The sequence below is a fragment of the Mauremys reevesii genome, linkage group 6 (genome assembly GCF_016161935.1).
Source record: "Mauremys reevesii isolate NIE-2019 linkage group 6, ASM1616193v1, whole genome shotgun sequence".
In the NCBI taxonomy this organism is placed as follows: Eukaryota; Metazoa; Chordata; order Testudines; family Geoemydidae; genus Mauremys; species Mauremys reevesii.
In genome coordinates this window covers 58,431,939-58,449,613 of record NC_052628.1, presented here as the reverse complement: position 1 = coordinate 58,449,613, position 17,675 = coordinate 58,431,939, and the positions used below count along the sequence as shown (strand labels likewise).

Here is a 17,675-nt window from a genome sequence, read left to right as displayed (position 1 = left end):
AATTTCTTTAATCACTAATTTTTATTCACCCTGATGCTATGCTATGCTATTTACCTGATAGAAGTAGCCTGGTATCTCTCTGATTAATTTAATTAATTAATAAGGTAAAAATCAATCAGCTACTTAACGTCAGGAGACAAAGCTCAAAACAAAACTATTAATGATGCATACGTGCAATCTTTGTAAACTCCCTCTCAAAGAAATATTTTATACCCAGATACCATGATGATGGGTAGTATACAAGAACCTAAAAAGAGAATGAATCTTCAGTCTCCTAAGAACATCAGGGTGTTTATGTTAAGCAATGAGAAAAGTTAGCAGATTTTCAGCACAATCTCAACTGGGTCCTCATTTTCGTGGGTGCAGTTTTGTGTGTGAAAATATTTGTGCTCATAGTTTAGGTAATTTAAAACATTTACATGACCTGAGTTGTGCCCACAAAAATGGAGTTCTGCAACTTAAAAGCTGGCCCTGACTCTCTTCTGGAGTTATTTAAAAGCAAAATGAGAAAAAAAATTGTAGCTAGATCTCTGAATTGATTTTATGTTTATGGTGTTAATATATTTGGTTTTCATGAAGATCTGATGACAGACATTTTACTGATTTTGCACAAAGCACTGCATTCACTTTTAATACCCCAAAGCCTACTTTTTAATGATTTCTAGTGGACACACTTCTGTTGTCTTTAGTGAGTCATCCAATAATACACAATTAGAAATAGGACGATAAAAACAATAGGACATACATAGTAATGCATTCTAAAAACTTTATTAGTGTGACACAGGCTCTCAATACAGACTGTCAGGTTGTCATAATTCTGATTATCCTCCATATTAGCTCTCTGGAAAATGGTTGTCTGGAACACGAGATAGATAGGACCAGATTTTGAGACTCTGGCAAACATTTCATCTACCATTACCTCACACTGAGTAGTTCCTTGAAGTCAATGAGACTATTTATAGTGTTACTCATTGTGAGTAAGGACACCAGAATCTTGCACTTATAGCACTATGCTTCCCTCTCCTGCGAGGCACAAAGAAGAGAGAAACCCACAGAAATTGGGGAAAGTAGCTCACAGATTATCCTCATCTTCAGCATTGCAACATGGTTAATAATAATTGGAGATATACCAATCTCCTAGAACTGGAAGGGACCTTGAAAGGTCATTGAGTCCAGCCCCCTGCCTTTACTAGCAGGACCAATTTTTGCCCCAGATCCCTAACTGGCCCCCTCAAGGACTGAACTCACAACCCTGGGTTTAGTAGGCCAATGCTCAAACCACTGAGCTATCCCTGCCCCTGTTGCCAGGGAATGGTTGCTCTTTGCCAGCTGTTTCCCTGGGGACCGTGTGACTATAGTTCATGGAAGTTAATGCCATTCCTTATAGCATTAACTTCTGCTCTGCTCCTGCACCCATTTTGGGAGTCTCAATAGAGGGTGGAGAGGCAGAGAGTTGGTATTATTGCAAAAGTGCCACCTTTTCTGTTGACTTGGAGCTCCCATTCATTTGACTCTTGCCAAGTTTCAGGGGCCCCCTTTCCCTCTCTTGCAGTATACGGCCAGGAATGCAGGTGACTTGCATTAGCATCTGTAGTCAGGAAACTCCTGGCACAAAGAGGGTAAGAGTACAGTTGTGGTGACATAATTTGAGAGAGGGGAGACTCTTTTTTACACTGTAACAAAGGCACTGTCCAGACTTTTGACATTTTATTATTAGGAGTCCACGATGAGATGATACATCTATTAATTTGCTATCCTGTAAATATCTGTGATTGACCTATGATTTCTCACCAATAATTCACCCAAAGAAATACCTTATACAGCCAGCCTAGAAAGGCCAAGGTTAACCAAAACTCATTACATTCCTAGAATGCTTAATGCATTCTTTGCAATGTTAAAAATGCTAGCTCATACCTAGAGAACTCTACTTGACATTTACAGGCACTATGTGAAGATTATGTGCAAAAGTTTGCAGGCTGTTTTTGGAATTGCTATTAAGTTCTTATGAAATAGACTTCTTACAAATATAAAGCATCCTTTCCCTCTCAGAACTGAAGAAATTACAAAAAAAAGTTTCAAAATGTATCAATACAATAACATGAATGGTTAGGAAAAAAACCCACCCCAATTCACTCCTGGAAAAATGATATGAAAAACCTCCAGCAAATAACACTGTACAAAAACCACCCAGAATAACCTCATGCTCTTGCATTAGCTTTTGTTCTTTGGGAATAACTGTCCACCAGCAGAATGAAGACTTTTTACACTATGTGCCGATCACCTGGAAGAAAAAAAGGTTCCAGAGAAGAAATTCAGTGAAACATCTATCATGTAAAAGGAAATTCAACTTGAAAAACATAAGCTACTTTATCTGAGGAGAATAATACACAACACAGAGAAAGAATCCCAGGAAGAAGTAATATCAAAAGTGATTTAGGCATCGTCATTTGTAGTGTACTAATGCAAAAAGAAACAAAAGGTGCCATTGGGCTGCACATACAGAGAAGTTATAAATTCTGTCTATGGATGAAATCCTGGCTCCACTGAAGATAAAACTCTCTCACACTGGATTTCACCTTGTGTCTCTCTCTCTCTCTCCATATATATATAGAAAATTGTGTTTACTTCTGGGGACACGAATGACACATAGATCAACACATTAGAAGGGACTCAGAGAGCAACAAACATGATTAAAGACTTTGAGGACAGTATTATGGGGAAAGATTAAAAGGTCTAAATATACACCCTATAACTAGGGCCTAGCAAATTCACAGCCTTGAAAAAGATGCCAAGGACCATGAAAGCAGACCTCCCTTATATCTAGCTATTGGAAGGGAATGACAGGGGCAGGGCTGAGGGCACTCCAGCCGGGGGGCTCCTACCAGGCTCCAGCTGCTAATTCTGGCTGGTCTGGGGAGGGATAGGATTTCCTCTTTCCCTGCATGGCCGCTCTCAGGGGGAGATCAGACCCATCTCCAGGCACCTCCACCAGCTGCAAGAAGCTATCAGTGAGGGTGGCAATCCCACAACCCCCTGCAACAGCTTTGCAACCCCTCCCACATGACCTCCTTTTGGGTCAGGTTCCCACGGTTACACCACCATGAAATTTCAGATGTAAACATCTGAAAACATGAAATCAACTAATTAAAAAACCCTCTGGCCATGAAACTGACCAAAATGAATCGTGAATTTGATAGTCATTAATTAGTCATATGTTAGGCCCTAAGAGTTAATATAATTGCCTGTGCATATTTTAAGGGTGTAAATAACAAGATAAAGTATCATTGTACAAGAGGGTATATCTAGGAATAAAGAGAGAAGAGGAAGTTACTTATCTTATAGTAACTGGAAGTTCTTCAAGATGTGGTCACTATCTGTATTCCATTGTAGGTAGGTATGCACTCCACAGCCAGAGAATTTTGAAAGCATTGTCTGTTGGCCCGCACACACACACCCTTGCTCACCTTATGCCTTTGACCATGGAGATAAAGGGGAGCAGACAGATTGCCTCTCCAGTTCCTTTTCCACTGTGAACAAATAGATGATCTGAAGCAGATGGCAAGAAGGGCAGGTAGTGGAATACAGATGAGCAACACACATATCAAAGCACCGCCAGTTACTATAAGGTAAGTATCTTTCTCTTCTTCTGCAAGTGCCGGTCCCTCTGTGTATTCCGCTGTGGGTGATTGACAAGCTGTACTCAAGTAGGAGAAGGGTGCAAAGATACAGATGGCAGAGCCGAACGAAGGACTGCCATTCCAGAGGATGCATCAGCGGAGGAGTCAAAAGCACACGTGGATGGATGAGAGGGAGTGACCCAATGGAGCAGGAGACACTGGACCTGGGAAAGCGAAGATGTCCTCAGGAGGAGCGTAGGTCTCAGCTCTTCCCAGAGCGTGAGGGGTTCTGTCTGCCTGAACTAGAGGAGTCACAGCAGAGACAGTCTGTGCCATAGCCATGGCAGACAAAGTCAGTACCGCAGATAGCTGATGCTCTTGGTGACTGCTCTTCATTGGTGCCAACAGAGCCTAGGGTTTGTGCTTGAGTGGTACAGGAGACACCACTGCTGCCCAGTCACGATTCAGTGCTGACAGAGCCCTAGACTTTTGGTCGGTCTTGTCATACCCTTATGAGTTAGGACATACTAAGTTCTCTTGGGCTGAGCTCAGAGACTTGTTCAGTTTAGGCAGGGTTGAATCTGATTTCTTCAAAGTGGATTTGAAGGAGGACGCTTCCTGCTCTCTCGACAAGACCTCAACAAGGCATAAGTGGGGGTTGACTCCCTCACTCCTGAGTTGGATCTTATGGCACGAGGCACACCCCTTGCTGAGTCAGGCAGATCTACAGGGTGGGGTGAGAGGGTTCCCTGGCCTGGGTTCGATTGCAGCCTCATGGCCTTTTTATTAGGTACTTCCTAAAGTGAAGTTCCTGCCGTTTCTGCGTATAACTGGGGAACTAATACCAGACAGTGGACCTTGGCAGCGCGTTGTTGGCTTCCCCGAGGGAGTGCAAGCAATGTTGGTGGTTGTCGCTGACCGAGAAGGATCACGAGCAGGAAGCACAAATTTTGAAGCCCTGTGTCCTGGGCATAGTCCAGTACCCCACATGAAGAACTGGGGGTGGGGCTTCTCACGACAGGGTGGCTAACTAGCTTTAGTGTCTTATGGTTATCAGATAAAACTATAAACACTTAAACTATTTACCGATAAATAGACGTAGATATGTTCGCAGAAAAAGGAGAAAGCTGAAGCTTTGGACACTGGAGGTTCCAACCTGGACCCATGTGGTGCTGAGAAGGAACTGGAGAGGTGGTCAGTCTGGCCCCTCCCCCCACCTTTTATCTCCTCAGTCAGAGGCATGAGGTGAGCAAGTGTGCATGTGTAGACCAACGGACACTGCTTTCAAACTTCTCTGGCGGCATGGAGCGCATGCATGCCCATGGTGGAATACACGGAGGGACCAGCACTCGAAGAAGAAAGACTGTTTATATAGAATATTAGGAATAACTTTGACACTGAGGGTTATTAGTCTGTGAAATGGTCTCACAAAGGAAGCAGTGGCATCACTTGAGATATTTAAAATTAAATTATCCAAAAGCTCTTGAAAATTAATTGCAGGAAGCAATTCTGTTCTGGTTTGGTGGGAGGTGAGAGGAGCCTGTGCTAGAGGAGATGGCAGGGCCTTTCTGACTAGGATTCTCTACAGTGAAGTCCTGCGTATTTGGTCTAAAAGTGAACTACAACTTGGTTCCAGTCGGCCTTGTGAAATGGTCTCATCTCATTCATGTAATTATGGTTCATTAATGTAGACTGTCTTTATGGTAACTAAGAGGATGGGTTAAAGAGAAATCTTACCCAATACTGTAATATTAAACTTTAACTTGTTTTTTGGTTCTTGGGTTTTGAACTGGAGGACTGCTCCTTTGCCTAAAAAGGAAAAGTAAAACAAAGCATGGATGAGCTATAATTTATTGTTTCAGATTAGAAACCAAAATAACATAACAATTATAGATTAGAATTGATAATGACAGCATCTAAATGATCTGCATCTGTGAGTCATGTTCATCAGCAGTAACAGAGAGGGAAAAAAGGCCATCATTCAGCAAAATGTATTTGTAACTTCATGTGTGTCCATTTCTCCTTATTTTTCCCTATCCCATATTTTATTTTGGCATGTGTGGCTGATCTCCCGCCCTATTATCTTCACATCTACTGGGCCACAGCTATAGCCTATAGCTATCGGCAGCCAGACAACTTTTAACATTATAAAACTCCCTGATGCAATGCTTTTAAATTAAAATTTGCAAGTCAGCTCAACTGTTGTTAAACAAAAGACTTGGAAACCAAATTTCCTGGTAAAGAAAAATGCCATTCATCACAATCACTGAAGAAATATGATATACATGATGTTATAAGTCTGGCTCAAAGGAATAAATGGATGGATCAGATTATTAAATGGGCTAGGTCTTTTCCATGTCTAATTCCAGTTTCTATGATCCTTTATGGGTTGCTAAGAATCCAAGCAACATTTGGGTCCTTTCTGCTGTTTTGCTCATATTAAGTATATATCCATCTACAGACATGCACTACATAAAAAATTAACACACCTTCCCTCTCCCCCAAATTCTTTCGGCATACGTATTTATATACAGGCACAGATTCTTTTATTTAATGATTACATAAAACTTATGACAAAAGGGGAGAAGACGAGGGACGTGACATGGGAGAATAAGGTTACTGGAGGCAGGAGAGGAGAAGAAAGAAGGGGTGGAATCACAAGTCAGAGAAGTAGTCAAAGAATGGGGTGAGGAGGGCAGTGATAGACAAGAAGAGGGCTGTGGACAAGAAGCTCTGAAGGTGAGAATGAGGAGTTTGTGTGTCTTGAGGAACATAGAAATACACAGAGCCCACATCTACCTCGTATGCTACATGGGATTTACCCTCTTTTGAAGCAGACACTTTTTTAAGCCACAGCATCTCCTGAAATAGTTAAGTGCCACTCCCTTGCATACATACAAAAGTGGGTCAAACAGAACCTATTATTTGAGAACACTTTCCCCAAATTCTCATGTCCAAATAAAATGGTTCCAGATCCAAGCTGCCCATCTCCACACTCCTATTGTTCAACATTCCAGCCCTATCCATATTAGGACTTGGTTCTACCGTTTTAGGATCTTCAGGTTTTCCACCCTCCTTTGTGGCTGGCTTCGTGGTGGCAGCTTCCTTTCCACTTTTGTCCTCTAATCCTGACACCTGTCATCAGAAACAAATTCACTTTCAAACAAACAAAGAGAAAGAAGAGTTACCATCTTCCAGAATCAAATGGAGTCGAGAATATTTGGGCTAGATCCCTGTCTAGCACTGAGGAGCCCGCTTGTTTGGCAGCAGAAAGGGCAGAGGTGATGAAGCTGATCGTCTGCTGGCCTACTGTACTGGCTATGTGGCCAGATTCCATCTTCAGTACAAAGCAGGTGCACTGCACCTGAGAATCTGCCCCTCACTCCACAGACAAACTATATTTTATGGGACTTGTACCATTTATTTAGACATCATATCTTTAGAAGGCTTACTGAAGATGTATGGTATATGTGTGTGCATGCTGAGGAAGAAGGGGTTTTGGAAAGATAAAGAAATAAGTTACTCTCATTTAGCTTTGTTGATTACTCAAGGCAAAGAGTTCCTTTCTAGGATTAGGCTAATGCTTAAATCAGTTACAATGTGAGAAAGGGTGGTTAAATGGGTAAGGGTACAGAGTCATAAAATCAGTGCCAACAACTGTTAAGAGATCTGGGACAAGTCCAAGGAATGGCCCCAAACAACCACTCTTCTTGTCCTAGTAGAAAAAAAATAAGTTTATTTGGAGGAGATGAACAAGATGCATTCTCAAGCAGTGAATGAGAACTAATGAATTAGTATTTATAATTCAGGAATATATTTTATTTAATGTACTTAGCAATGGTTGAACTCATGTAACAAAGGGAATTTTGTTGTTTATTCTCCTATCAGTGCTGGGGAGTCCTGAGAAAAGTCCATCACTGGAAAGAGAGATGTAGTTAAACTTTGTCACTGTCTCCAACCCGACACCAGGAGGTGACCAGGCAGCTTCCTATTGTTCTGCTTTAGTCAGCGGGCCTCTCTGGAAACAGAATCACCTTCCTTTTTGGGAACTGTATCCTGCTTTCTACCCCTCAGCTTAACAGGGCATTTCTTACTGGCAGTATGGAAGAAAAAAGAAATCATGTGACAGAATCACAGTAAATGTTTTAAATGGGAGATTAATGGTATCTGTCTCTCAGTAATTGGGTGTTTTATGTTTTAAGCTTGAGAAAACCAGCTAACTCACAGGGGTCACTTATGAACTGGCTCAATTTCCAAGGAGGCCAGTAGAAGTTGCTGTGCTGGGCAGGAAAATTAATTTTTGACTGCTGGGAGGCAAGGCTGAGAGTCTGGACTCTCAGGTGGTCAAAATCCCAACCATACTTGCCTCTTCCCAGCTAAGAGTCCCCATATCTCTCCCACACTGTGCTCCTAAAGTGACACCCTCCACTGCTGCCAGTTCCCAATTTGACCCTGAGGCTGGAAACAAGCAGGGGAGGTGGATCACATCAGGTGGCCAGGAGTGAGGTAGGGAAGAACTCGCATGGAGACCGTGCTGTGACTGTGGGAAGCCAGTGGAGAACAAAGGCTCTTCACCCCTCAGGTGATGTAAATTCTTCTGGCTGTGGGTGAGGGAACTAGGGGGGTTATTTATCCAGGGGGGAGAGAGGTAGCAAACGGGAGCAAATAAATTGTTATAGGGGTTGACTAAATGAAGTCTAATTTAGCCAGCAGTGAGCACTTCTAGAAAATCTAACAACACAGTTCGTGAATCTTAGCACTTAATATCCCCCAATCATCCCAGCGTGTTCTGGTCATGTCAAAGGAGCCATTTTGGATGGATCCATTTCTCCAATGATACAAAAGGCAATGAGAGTGCTGTTTTGCTGGCACAGCCCAAGTGGATTGATGGGGACAGCAAGCCTGAAGGAAGTTTGACCTCCACAGTGCTTTTCTCCAATTCCAGATTTAATCACATATCAGCTCCCTTGTCTCCCTCTATATTCTCCAGAGCATCATCATCCATTCCTATAGATTTAACTATGGCACCATCTCTATGCGCCTGACTCCCAAATGTACCTCCCTACCACCTGCCTTTCTCATTCTGCAGTCTCACATCTCCACCTGCATCTCTCACCGTTCCAAGTGAATGTCATACCACAATCTCAAACTCAATATGATACAAATTGAACTGTTCATTTTTCATCCTAAATCCTCTTCTTACTTCTTCATCCCTGCTGTCAACTCTCTTATCCTCCCCAACAAATGGGCTGACAATGTTGATGCTGTATTTGAATTCTCTCTCTTCTCTGCTCCCTCACACATCCAAGCTCTCTTCAGACACTGTCAAGTCTGCCCTTCTATCACTACTTCTACAGCACCTTCACTTTCCTCTTTGTTCCAACCTTCCCCTAAACTTTAGTCATTCTTGCAGTAATAAAGTCAAGATTTCTCCTCTTTGCTTCCCCGTTTCCTCTTGTCCCACCCTACTCTATACAAATACTGCTACTGAAATCCACCTTCCTCTCTCATTGCTCTGAAGATACTTCAACAGGATTTTTGTCTTCACCATCAAGGCCACTCACAACTCCAGCCCTACTTATATATCCACTCTTATTTCCTCCTGATCTTCATCCAAGGAAGACAACTGAAAAAATTGGGATCCCCTGGATAAGAACATAAGAATGGCCATCTCCATGGTCTAGCCTAGTATCCTGTCACATGACAATGGCCAGTGCCAGATGCTTTAGAGGGAATGAACAGCACAGGGCAATTATCAAGTGATTCATTCCCTGTCATCCAGTCCCAGCTTCTGGCAGTCAGAGGTTATGGGATACCCAGAGCATAGGGTTGCATCCCTAACAATCTTGGCTAATAGCCAATGATGGACCTATCGTCCATGAATTTATCTAGTTCTTTTTTGAACCCAGTTAATTCTCACACTTCTTCTAAAAGTATGTCAGGCCAACAATGAAGCTTTAACAGTGTCCCTTTAAGTTACCCTCTCAAATGCTCTTATACGGGAGAGTGAAAATCTAAACACAAATAGAGCCAAAGCAAAGAAATGTAATGCAAACCTACGTCTGTGGGGGTCATGCAAATATACTATTTTGCAAATCCTTCGAGAGAAAATATCCTACCTTTGAGTGTTGTGGTGTGGGAGGATTTTTTGCACAATTATCAAAGTCCCCTGATAGAGCATCAATAGCTGCAGAATCATCTGTAGGCTTCTGCAAAAGAAACTATCATCAGTCAAAGTATAGAATGCAAAAGGAGTCACTGATTGTACTCTAAAATGATCAACTAAAGCAAAAAACCAACTGACAAAAATAAATAAATAAATCATTAGCACTTACACCCAATCCACAAAGCTGATCAGACAGCATAGTTCTTTTCCCAGTGTAGCTGCAGCTTCCTGAAATCACATGGCTGAAATTTTTTAAAATTGATTCCCAAATTCATATTTAAGGACCTAACCCAGTTTCCTGATTTTCAAGAAGTGCTGCTATTTTGAAATCAGTAAGAGCAATTAATACTCAGCATTTTTTCAAACTCAGGCTACTTATTTAGGTTCTTAAATATGCTTTTAAGAATTCATTTTTGAAAATCTTGGTTCCCATGTTCTTATAACAGGTGAAGCTGGTAGTTCAGCCTAATTTTGATTGTCAGACTGCACATGTAGCCTTAATTCTGGCATGTCTGAACTTTTCAGTACTTGACTTTACAACTTTAACATTCTTTGAATGTAGTTTTATATGTGTAATATCTACATTATAAGTGTTGCCCATTTGAAAGTCTTTACTCTCACTTAAATAAGGACAATATTTCTACATCTATTCAACAGCATTTCTGAGAATTTGCAATATACAGTGCTATTGAATCAAAGATAACACTGCTTAGAACAGCATTCGATTCAGAGCACAGTCAGGAAGGGATCAGTGCAGAATAAAACTGTAATGAGTTTTACCTTTGGTTCTTTGGGTTTCACATCCTCCTTTGCTATTGGCTTTACTGGTTTACCCTTAAAAAACAGACAGGATGACATGGTTGCATTTATTACATATCCCTTAGTTTGATGAATCAAACTGAAAGTAAAATAGGCTCTTACATTCTTCACTTGACACTACTACTTATTATTCACAGTAACTTTATTTATGATGCTTTACTGTCCTATCCACTTTACAATCCATTTATTATACCTACATGGCCTCCTTCATCACATTCTTGTGATCTCACTTTTTTCCCTGCTTTAACGTCCCCCTGAACACTCTGCATCTCACCTTGTATCCTTCCAGTAGAGGAGAATTGGTTAGGACACACTTTGTCTGGCACCCATTTGTTGAGCAAGATCATTCACTCCCTTGGCATGGCAGTGATTCAGTAAAATGAGTGACAGCTTCACAAGACTTTATTCTGCCAGGTTCCACAAAACCAATAGTACTTACGTAATGTTTTTCATCCACAGATCTTACAAATGCTTTACTAAGATGAGAAGGGAATAATAGCCACGGTGATTTTAAGGCCTAAGTTTTCAAGAGTGGCCACTAGTATTGTGCACCTTGTTTTTGGGTGCTCAACTTAAGACACCTTGGGCCTGATTTTCAGCCACGTGGACCCCAGTACTTCCTGGCTACATTGATCGCTGATGACTGTTTAAAGTGTCTTAACCATTCTGACTTTGATCAATGTAAAAAAGGAACAGTCCATTTTCTTTGCATCAAACACATAATGGTTTGGAGATTTATTCTCCCATCTTCAGTGTGGGGATTTATATAGGTAACTCCAATAGAGATGAGTCACTCATATAACTCCAATGGTTGCTCACACAACTCTACTGATGGGAAAACTGACTTGTTGCAGTGTTAAGATGACTGAATCTAAATTCAGAATGCAGCAACTGAGGTATTTGGTTCTGTTTACCTGCTCATCTGAATCCAGAATATGCCTGTAATCAGGAGGGATTGTATCATCTCTGTCCCCAAGTTTGTCTTTGTGTTCAGATTTAGCACCTTCCTAAGAATATGAAACAAACAACACTATTACTGATCTCCTCCATTAGAATGATGGGGTCTAGTAAGAGTAATCTGTAATTTACTGCTTCTGTAATTGTGTATCATACAACACGTGACCCAAACTAATAGATATGCTAGGACGACTTTATTAAACAGAGAATTTTTTGAGTGGTAGATCTTATAAAGTATCTTTTTAGATAAATGTTCTAGGAGAACAACATTTTTATACACTAGAGTTCAGGATCAGTGGAAATGTGTACACATTTGTTTAACCATGAACCTTGCATTGTGGGTATAAAGCTTGAAAATAATGTTGCCTCTCAACAGATATACAATTGTAATATGTTAAAAATGACAACAGATACTATTTTCTTCAAATATGTTTTCAGTTCTGCTTCTCAGCTAGATAACAACTCAACTGCTTACTAAGTGTTCAGCACATTATGCCACCACATTAGAACTCATTCACCTACTGCACTAGCTCAAACACAAGGTTAACATTCTTATAACGGCACTGCTTTGTGTTGCAGCTCCTCAGCCATGTTCAGATTGTATAAAAATGCAAGGTTCTTGCCAGCCAAATATCACAATTAAAGGTCAGTGGTCTGTGTCTCTTATTACTAAGGAAGCAGCCAGAGATGGTTTTAAACATAAAATATGATTATGATTAAGATTAAGATGATTAAGATCACAATTTCCTGAATACAATATGAAAGAGGGAAGCATTCATTCTACAATCAAATCTGTATGTTTTTGTTTAGGCTACTTTATGTGGTATTTGAATAGATATATGTATATCCTTCAGTACATATTAAAAAAATAACTAGCCATTTACAGTCAAAAAAAGACAGTTACCTTTTTCCGTAATTGGTGTTCTTTGAGATATGTTGCTCGTGTCCATTCAACTTAGGTGTGTGTGTGCTCGCCGCATGCACCGGTGCCAGAAGTTTTTCCCTCAGCAGTATCCGTAGGGGCCCCCTGGAATGGTGCGCACATGCTGCGATATAAGGGACGCTGCCGGTTCCCCACACCTTCAGTTCCTTCTTGCCGGAAACTCTGACAGTGGGGAAGGAGAGTGGGTTGTGGAATGGACATGGGCAACACATCTCGAAGAACAGCAGTTATGGAAAAGGTAACTGTATTTTCTTCTTCGAGTGCTTGCTCACGTCCATTCAACTTAGGTGACTCCCAAGTAGTACCCCTCAGAGGTGGGTAGGAGTTCACGGATGTGTAGATTGCCACACAGCTCTGCCAAACCCAGCATTGTCCCTGGCCTGCTGTGTGATTGTGTAGTGGGCTGTGAACGTGTGCACCGAGGACCACGTCACAGCTCGACAGATGTCCTGGATCGGGAAGTGTGCCAGGAAGGCCGCCAAAGATGCCTGTGCACTGGTCAAGTGGGCTCCGACGATCAGCGGTGGAGGGACTCCCACTAACTCGTAGCAGGTCTGAATGCAAGAGGTAATCCAGTTAGAAATCCTCTGCGAGGACACTAGGAGGCCCTTCATCCCATCAGCTGTAGAAGTGAAAAGCTGAGTCAACTTACGGAAAGGTTTTGTCTGATCTAAGTAGAAAGCCAGAGCCCTTCTTACGTCGAAAGTGTGAAGGCACCTTTCTTCACTAGTCTCCTGGGGCTTAGGGCAGAAGACCGTAAGGAAGATGTCCTGGCTCATGTGGAAACTAGACGCCACCTTGGAAAGGAAAGCCGGGTGGAGCCAGAGTTGGATCTTGTCCTTATAGAAGACCTTGTACAGCAGTTCTGAGGTCAGAACTCACAGTTCGGAGACTCACCTCGCCGACATCACTGCCACCAGGAAAGCTACCTTCCTCAATAGATAAGAAAGGGATCCCAAAGCCAAATGCTCAAAGGGCGGGCCCATAAGCCTAGACAGAACCAAGTTGCGATCCCACTGAGGGGCCGGGGACCAGACTTGAGGAAAAAGCCTCTTGAGACCTCTAAGGAACCTGACCGTCCTGTCATTGGAGAACACAGTCTGCCCCTGGATTGGCAGATGAAAAGCAGAAATGGCCATCAGCTGCACCCTAATAGAGGGGTGCGCTAGGCCCTGGCTCCTTAAAATGAAGCAGGTAGTCTAAGATCGACTGCACCGAAGAATGCATAGGGGAGCTGCCCTGTTTGGCCACCCAGCGGGAAAACCTCATCCACTTTGCCAGGAAGGTCTACCTGGTTGAGGGCTTTCTACTCTCAAGGAGGACCTTCTGGACCCCTTCCGAACTGGCTCATTCCTCAGTGTTCAGCCACACCGTGAGGTGGAGGGACGCAAGGCTGGGGTGCTAGTCGACTGTGATCTTGTGACAGCAGATCTGGTTGATTCAGCAGGGGGCAGGGAAGGATCGCTGAAAAGCTTGATAGCGTCCTGAACCAGTGCTGGCGAGGCCACGCTGGGGCAATGTTGACTTTTGCTAGGACCTTGCTGATTAGCAGAATTGGAGAGAACGCATACATCAGGTTTCCTGCCCATGGCAGGAGGAAGGCGTCTAAGAGGGAGCCCTTGCCCAGACCCCATCTGGAGCAAAACCTGTGGCACCTTCTGTTCTGCCTGGTCGTGAACAAATTCACTGGGGGAGTTCCCCACCTCTGGAAGATCGTGCTGGCTACCTCCACGTGGAACACCCACTCGTGGTGGGAGGAGAAGTCCCTGCTTAGCTGATCTGCTAGTGTGTTCTTGGCACCCAGAGGGTGACGCTTCTAGATGGATTCCGTGGTCGAGGCAGAAGTCCCAGAGACAGAGTGCCTCTTGGCAAAGGATCGCGCTCCCACTTGTCTGCTGATGTAGAACATTGAGGCTGTGTTGTCCGTCAGGACTCTGACCACTCTGCCCGATAGGTGAGGGAGGAAGACTGCGCATGCTCTGTGCACCGCCCTGAGTTCTTTGACGTTTATCTTTAGCGTCAACTCCTCTGGGGACCACATATTTTGGATCTGGAGGGTGCCGAGGTGCGCACCCCCAGCCGACGTCCAAGGCGTCTGAAACCAACTCGACTGAGTGAGGAGTGCTGATGAAGGGAACTTCTTCCAGAACTTTCCCGGGGTCGGTCCACCATTGCAGCGAGGTAAGTACTGTTTTTTCGCAGGGATGGGAACGATCTTTTCCAAGTGGTCCCTGGACTGAGAGTAGACCGTCACCAGCCATAGCTGCAGGGGTCGCATCCGGAGCCTGGCGTGGTGCACCACATATGTACATGTTGCCATGTGACCTAGTAGGTGCAGGGAAACCCTGGCCATGGGTCAGGGGAAATGTGGAGACTTCTGCAATGAGGTCCGTCAGTGCCCTGAATCTCTCCAGCGGCAGGAACACCCTGGTGCAGGTCGAGTCGAGCACCGCTCCAATGAACTCTATCCTCTGTACCGGAACGAACGTGGATTTTTTTTCTCGTTCACCAACAGGCCAAAGTGACGGCAGGTGACTAACAGTATTGTGACATGCCTTTGGACCTGGAGCTGCCCTTGACTAGCCAGTCAGTCATCGAGGTACGGGTAGATCTGGATACCCCGATGTCTGAGGTAGGCCACCACCACTGACATGCACTTGGTAAACACCTGAGGCGCTGTCGCTAGGCCAAATGGGAGGACCGCAAACTGATAGTGGTTGGGACCTATCATAAACCGGAGTAAACGTCTGTGTCCCTAGAAGATGGCGATGTGAAAGTACACATCTTTCAGATAGTGGCATACAAGTCTCCTGGATCCAGGGAGGGGATGATGGAGGCCAGGTAGACCATGCAGAACTTCAGCTTCGCTAGGAAGCGGTTCAAGTCTTTCAGATCCAGGATAGGTCACAGACCACCCTTGGCCTTTGGGATTAAAAAGTAGCAGGAATAGAACCCCTTGTTCCTGTGCTCTGGAGGTACAATCTCCACCGCACCTAGCTGTAGTAACCCCTCTACCTCCTGCGCGAGGAGACCCTGAAGAGGGACGGGGAGGTGGGGTAGAAAGTAACTGAAGGGTATAACCCCACGCCACCGTATTGAGGACCCATAGGTCTGATGGTCTAGATGCCCATGCAGGGAGGAAAGGAAAAAGGCGGTTGGCAAAAATAGGGGAGGGAGGATCCTGGGAACAGTCCGGTAGGTCACCCTCGGGCTATCCCTCAAAAATGAATGCTTGCCTGTCTGCTTACTGTGGGTCGAGCTCGACTGAGAGTCTTGTGAAGGCTGTTGGCTAGTAGTCTCTGGATTTCTTATAAGGAGGCTCCTGGCAAGGGTGGCTCCCCTGACCCTGAGCCTGCTGCAGCTTAAACCGCTTGCGGGCAGAGCCAGGAACATACAGGCCCAGTGTTTTAAGGGTCGTGCAGGAGTCCTTTAGGCCATAAAGCTTATTGTCCGTCTGTTCCGCAAATAGGGCTTGCACATCAAAGGGAAGGTCTAGCATTGACTGCTGAGCCTCTGTGGACAAGCCAAAGAGGAGCAACCAGGATGTCTGGTGCATGGTAATGGCTGAGGCTATGGTTCGGGAGGCAGTATCCACCACATCCGACGCCATCTGGAGCATCGCCCTAGCCACAGAGGTGCCCTCCTCCATAATAGCCCGGAATGCCTTCTTAGAAGCCTCAGGAAGAGAGCCCTCGAACTTGGCCATGGCTTGCCACATGTTAAAATCATAGCGTCCTGGAGGGCCTGATGGTTGGCCACCCTCAACTGGAAACTAGAGAACGAATAAACCTTACGCCCAAACAAGTCTAGTCTCTTGGAGTAATTGTTCTTAGGGATAGCCCCAGGTTGACTTTGTCGCTCCCTGTGGTTAATCGCTTTTACCATTAGGGAGTTGGGAGCAGGGTGGGTGTACAGGTACTCATGGCCTTTGGATGGCACAAAGTACTTGCGCTCAGCCCCCTTGGAGATGGGTGGCAGGGAGGAGGGAGTTTGCCACAGGGCATTAGTGATCTTAGAGACCCCATCATGAAGGGGAAGTGCCACCCTGGCCAGTGCTGTGGAGCAGAGGACATTGAAAAGAGTCCGAAGGCTCCTCTAGCTCCTTTGCCTAAAGACCAAGGTTGGCAGCGACCCTCTTCAGTAGTTCCTGGTGCGCTTTAGTGTCCTCCGGAGGAACCGGGGGAGGGGGCCCCATTAATGACTCATCTGGCGATGATGATGAAGATGCTGGTGCTGGAGGGTCCTCCACAACCATTGGTGGTCCAGTAGTTTGTTCCCTTGTTCCCTCTTTGACCTGTGGGGTCCTCGCACCCGAGGCTTTGCGCACTGGAGGAGGGTGAGAGAGAGAGGCAGCTGGTCTCTCTGACTCTCCAGGCAGCCTGGGAGGGCTGGGTGAAACCCCACGGGATCCATGGATACCACGGCACCAGCCACTGTGCCTGAAGCCATGGGCCAGTTTCGGTGCCGATAGTATAGACGGTACTGGAGCTTGTCCCGCTGTCAAGGAACCTCGCTCCAAACCAGAGCTGGATCCTGAGCGTTTGCTCCTAGGTGACCGGGACGGAGTGAAATGGTGGCTCTGTCCCTACCAGTGCTGGTCACTCCACCTGGAATCCGATCTGGAACGGGGTCTTAGGGACCTGTGGCGCTCAACGGATCCACGACAGCTTGGAGCTAGCGATCTGCGTCTCGTGCTTGATGAGCGGTACCAGGATGAGGACTGGGACCAGGAGTCAGAATGGGCCTGGTGCCGGGAAGTGCCCGCACGGGGTGATGCCCTCCTAGGGTATTGGCAACGATCCAAGGAATGGTAACATCGATCCCTCGACGGGTCCTTGGAGTGGTACCACGGTCTTGGAGATACCAGGTGCCAGGACTGGTACTCCTGCTGGGGGGTGCAAGCCTCCAAAGGTCTGTGCCCGGTGGCCGGCGAGCTGTACCTTGAGCCTCTCTGCCCATGCCCAAGGTCTGGGGACCAAATGGGGCTGCGCTGCATCTGCCTATCACGTCAGATGCATGGCGGCTATGGGAGGGCGAGTGCTGGTGGGATGTCCCCTGCAACGGGGAATGGTGCCGCTGAGGTGGGAACTGAAGCAGTCCGAACACAGGTTTATTCCATGACCGGGGAACTGCAGGAGCCGGTGTAAGTGGCACCAGGAGGGATATGATCACC

General features: G+C 45.1%; 1 protein-coding gene across 5 annotated transcripts in view; it reads right to left on the bottom strand.

The window, feature by feature from the left end:
- Positions 1-752: 752 nt before the first annotated feature.
- The window catches only part of CAST (calpastatin), a 96,337-nt gene continuing 79,414 nt past the window's right edge, over positions 753-17,675 (bottom strand). For all 5 annotated transcript variants that reach the window (XM_039543404.1, XM_039543406.1, XM_039543405.1 and 2 more), the window contains 6 exons: positions 11,517-11,609; positions 10,564-10,617; positions 9,737-9,826; positions 6,663-6,752; positions 5,355-5,426; positions 753-2,281 (listed from right to left, as the gene is read on the bottom strand). In XM_039543404.1, the coding sequence (XP_039399338.1) occupies positions 5,376-5,426; positions 6,663-6,752; positions 9,737-9,826; positions 10,564-10,617; positions 11,517-11,609 (378 nt within the window). In that variant the 3' untranslated portion in view covers positions 753-2,281; positions 5,355-5,375. The remainder of the gene's footprint in view (positions 2,282-5,354; positions 5,427-6,662; positions 6,753-9,736; positions 9,827-10,563; positions 10,618-11,516; positions 11,610-17,675) is intronic.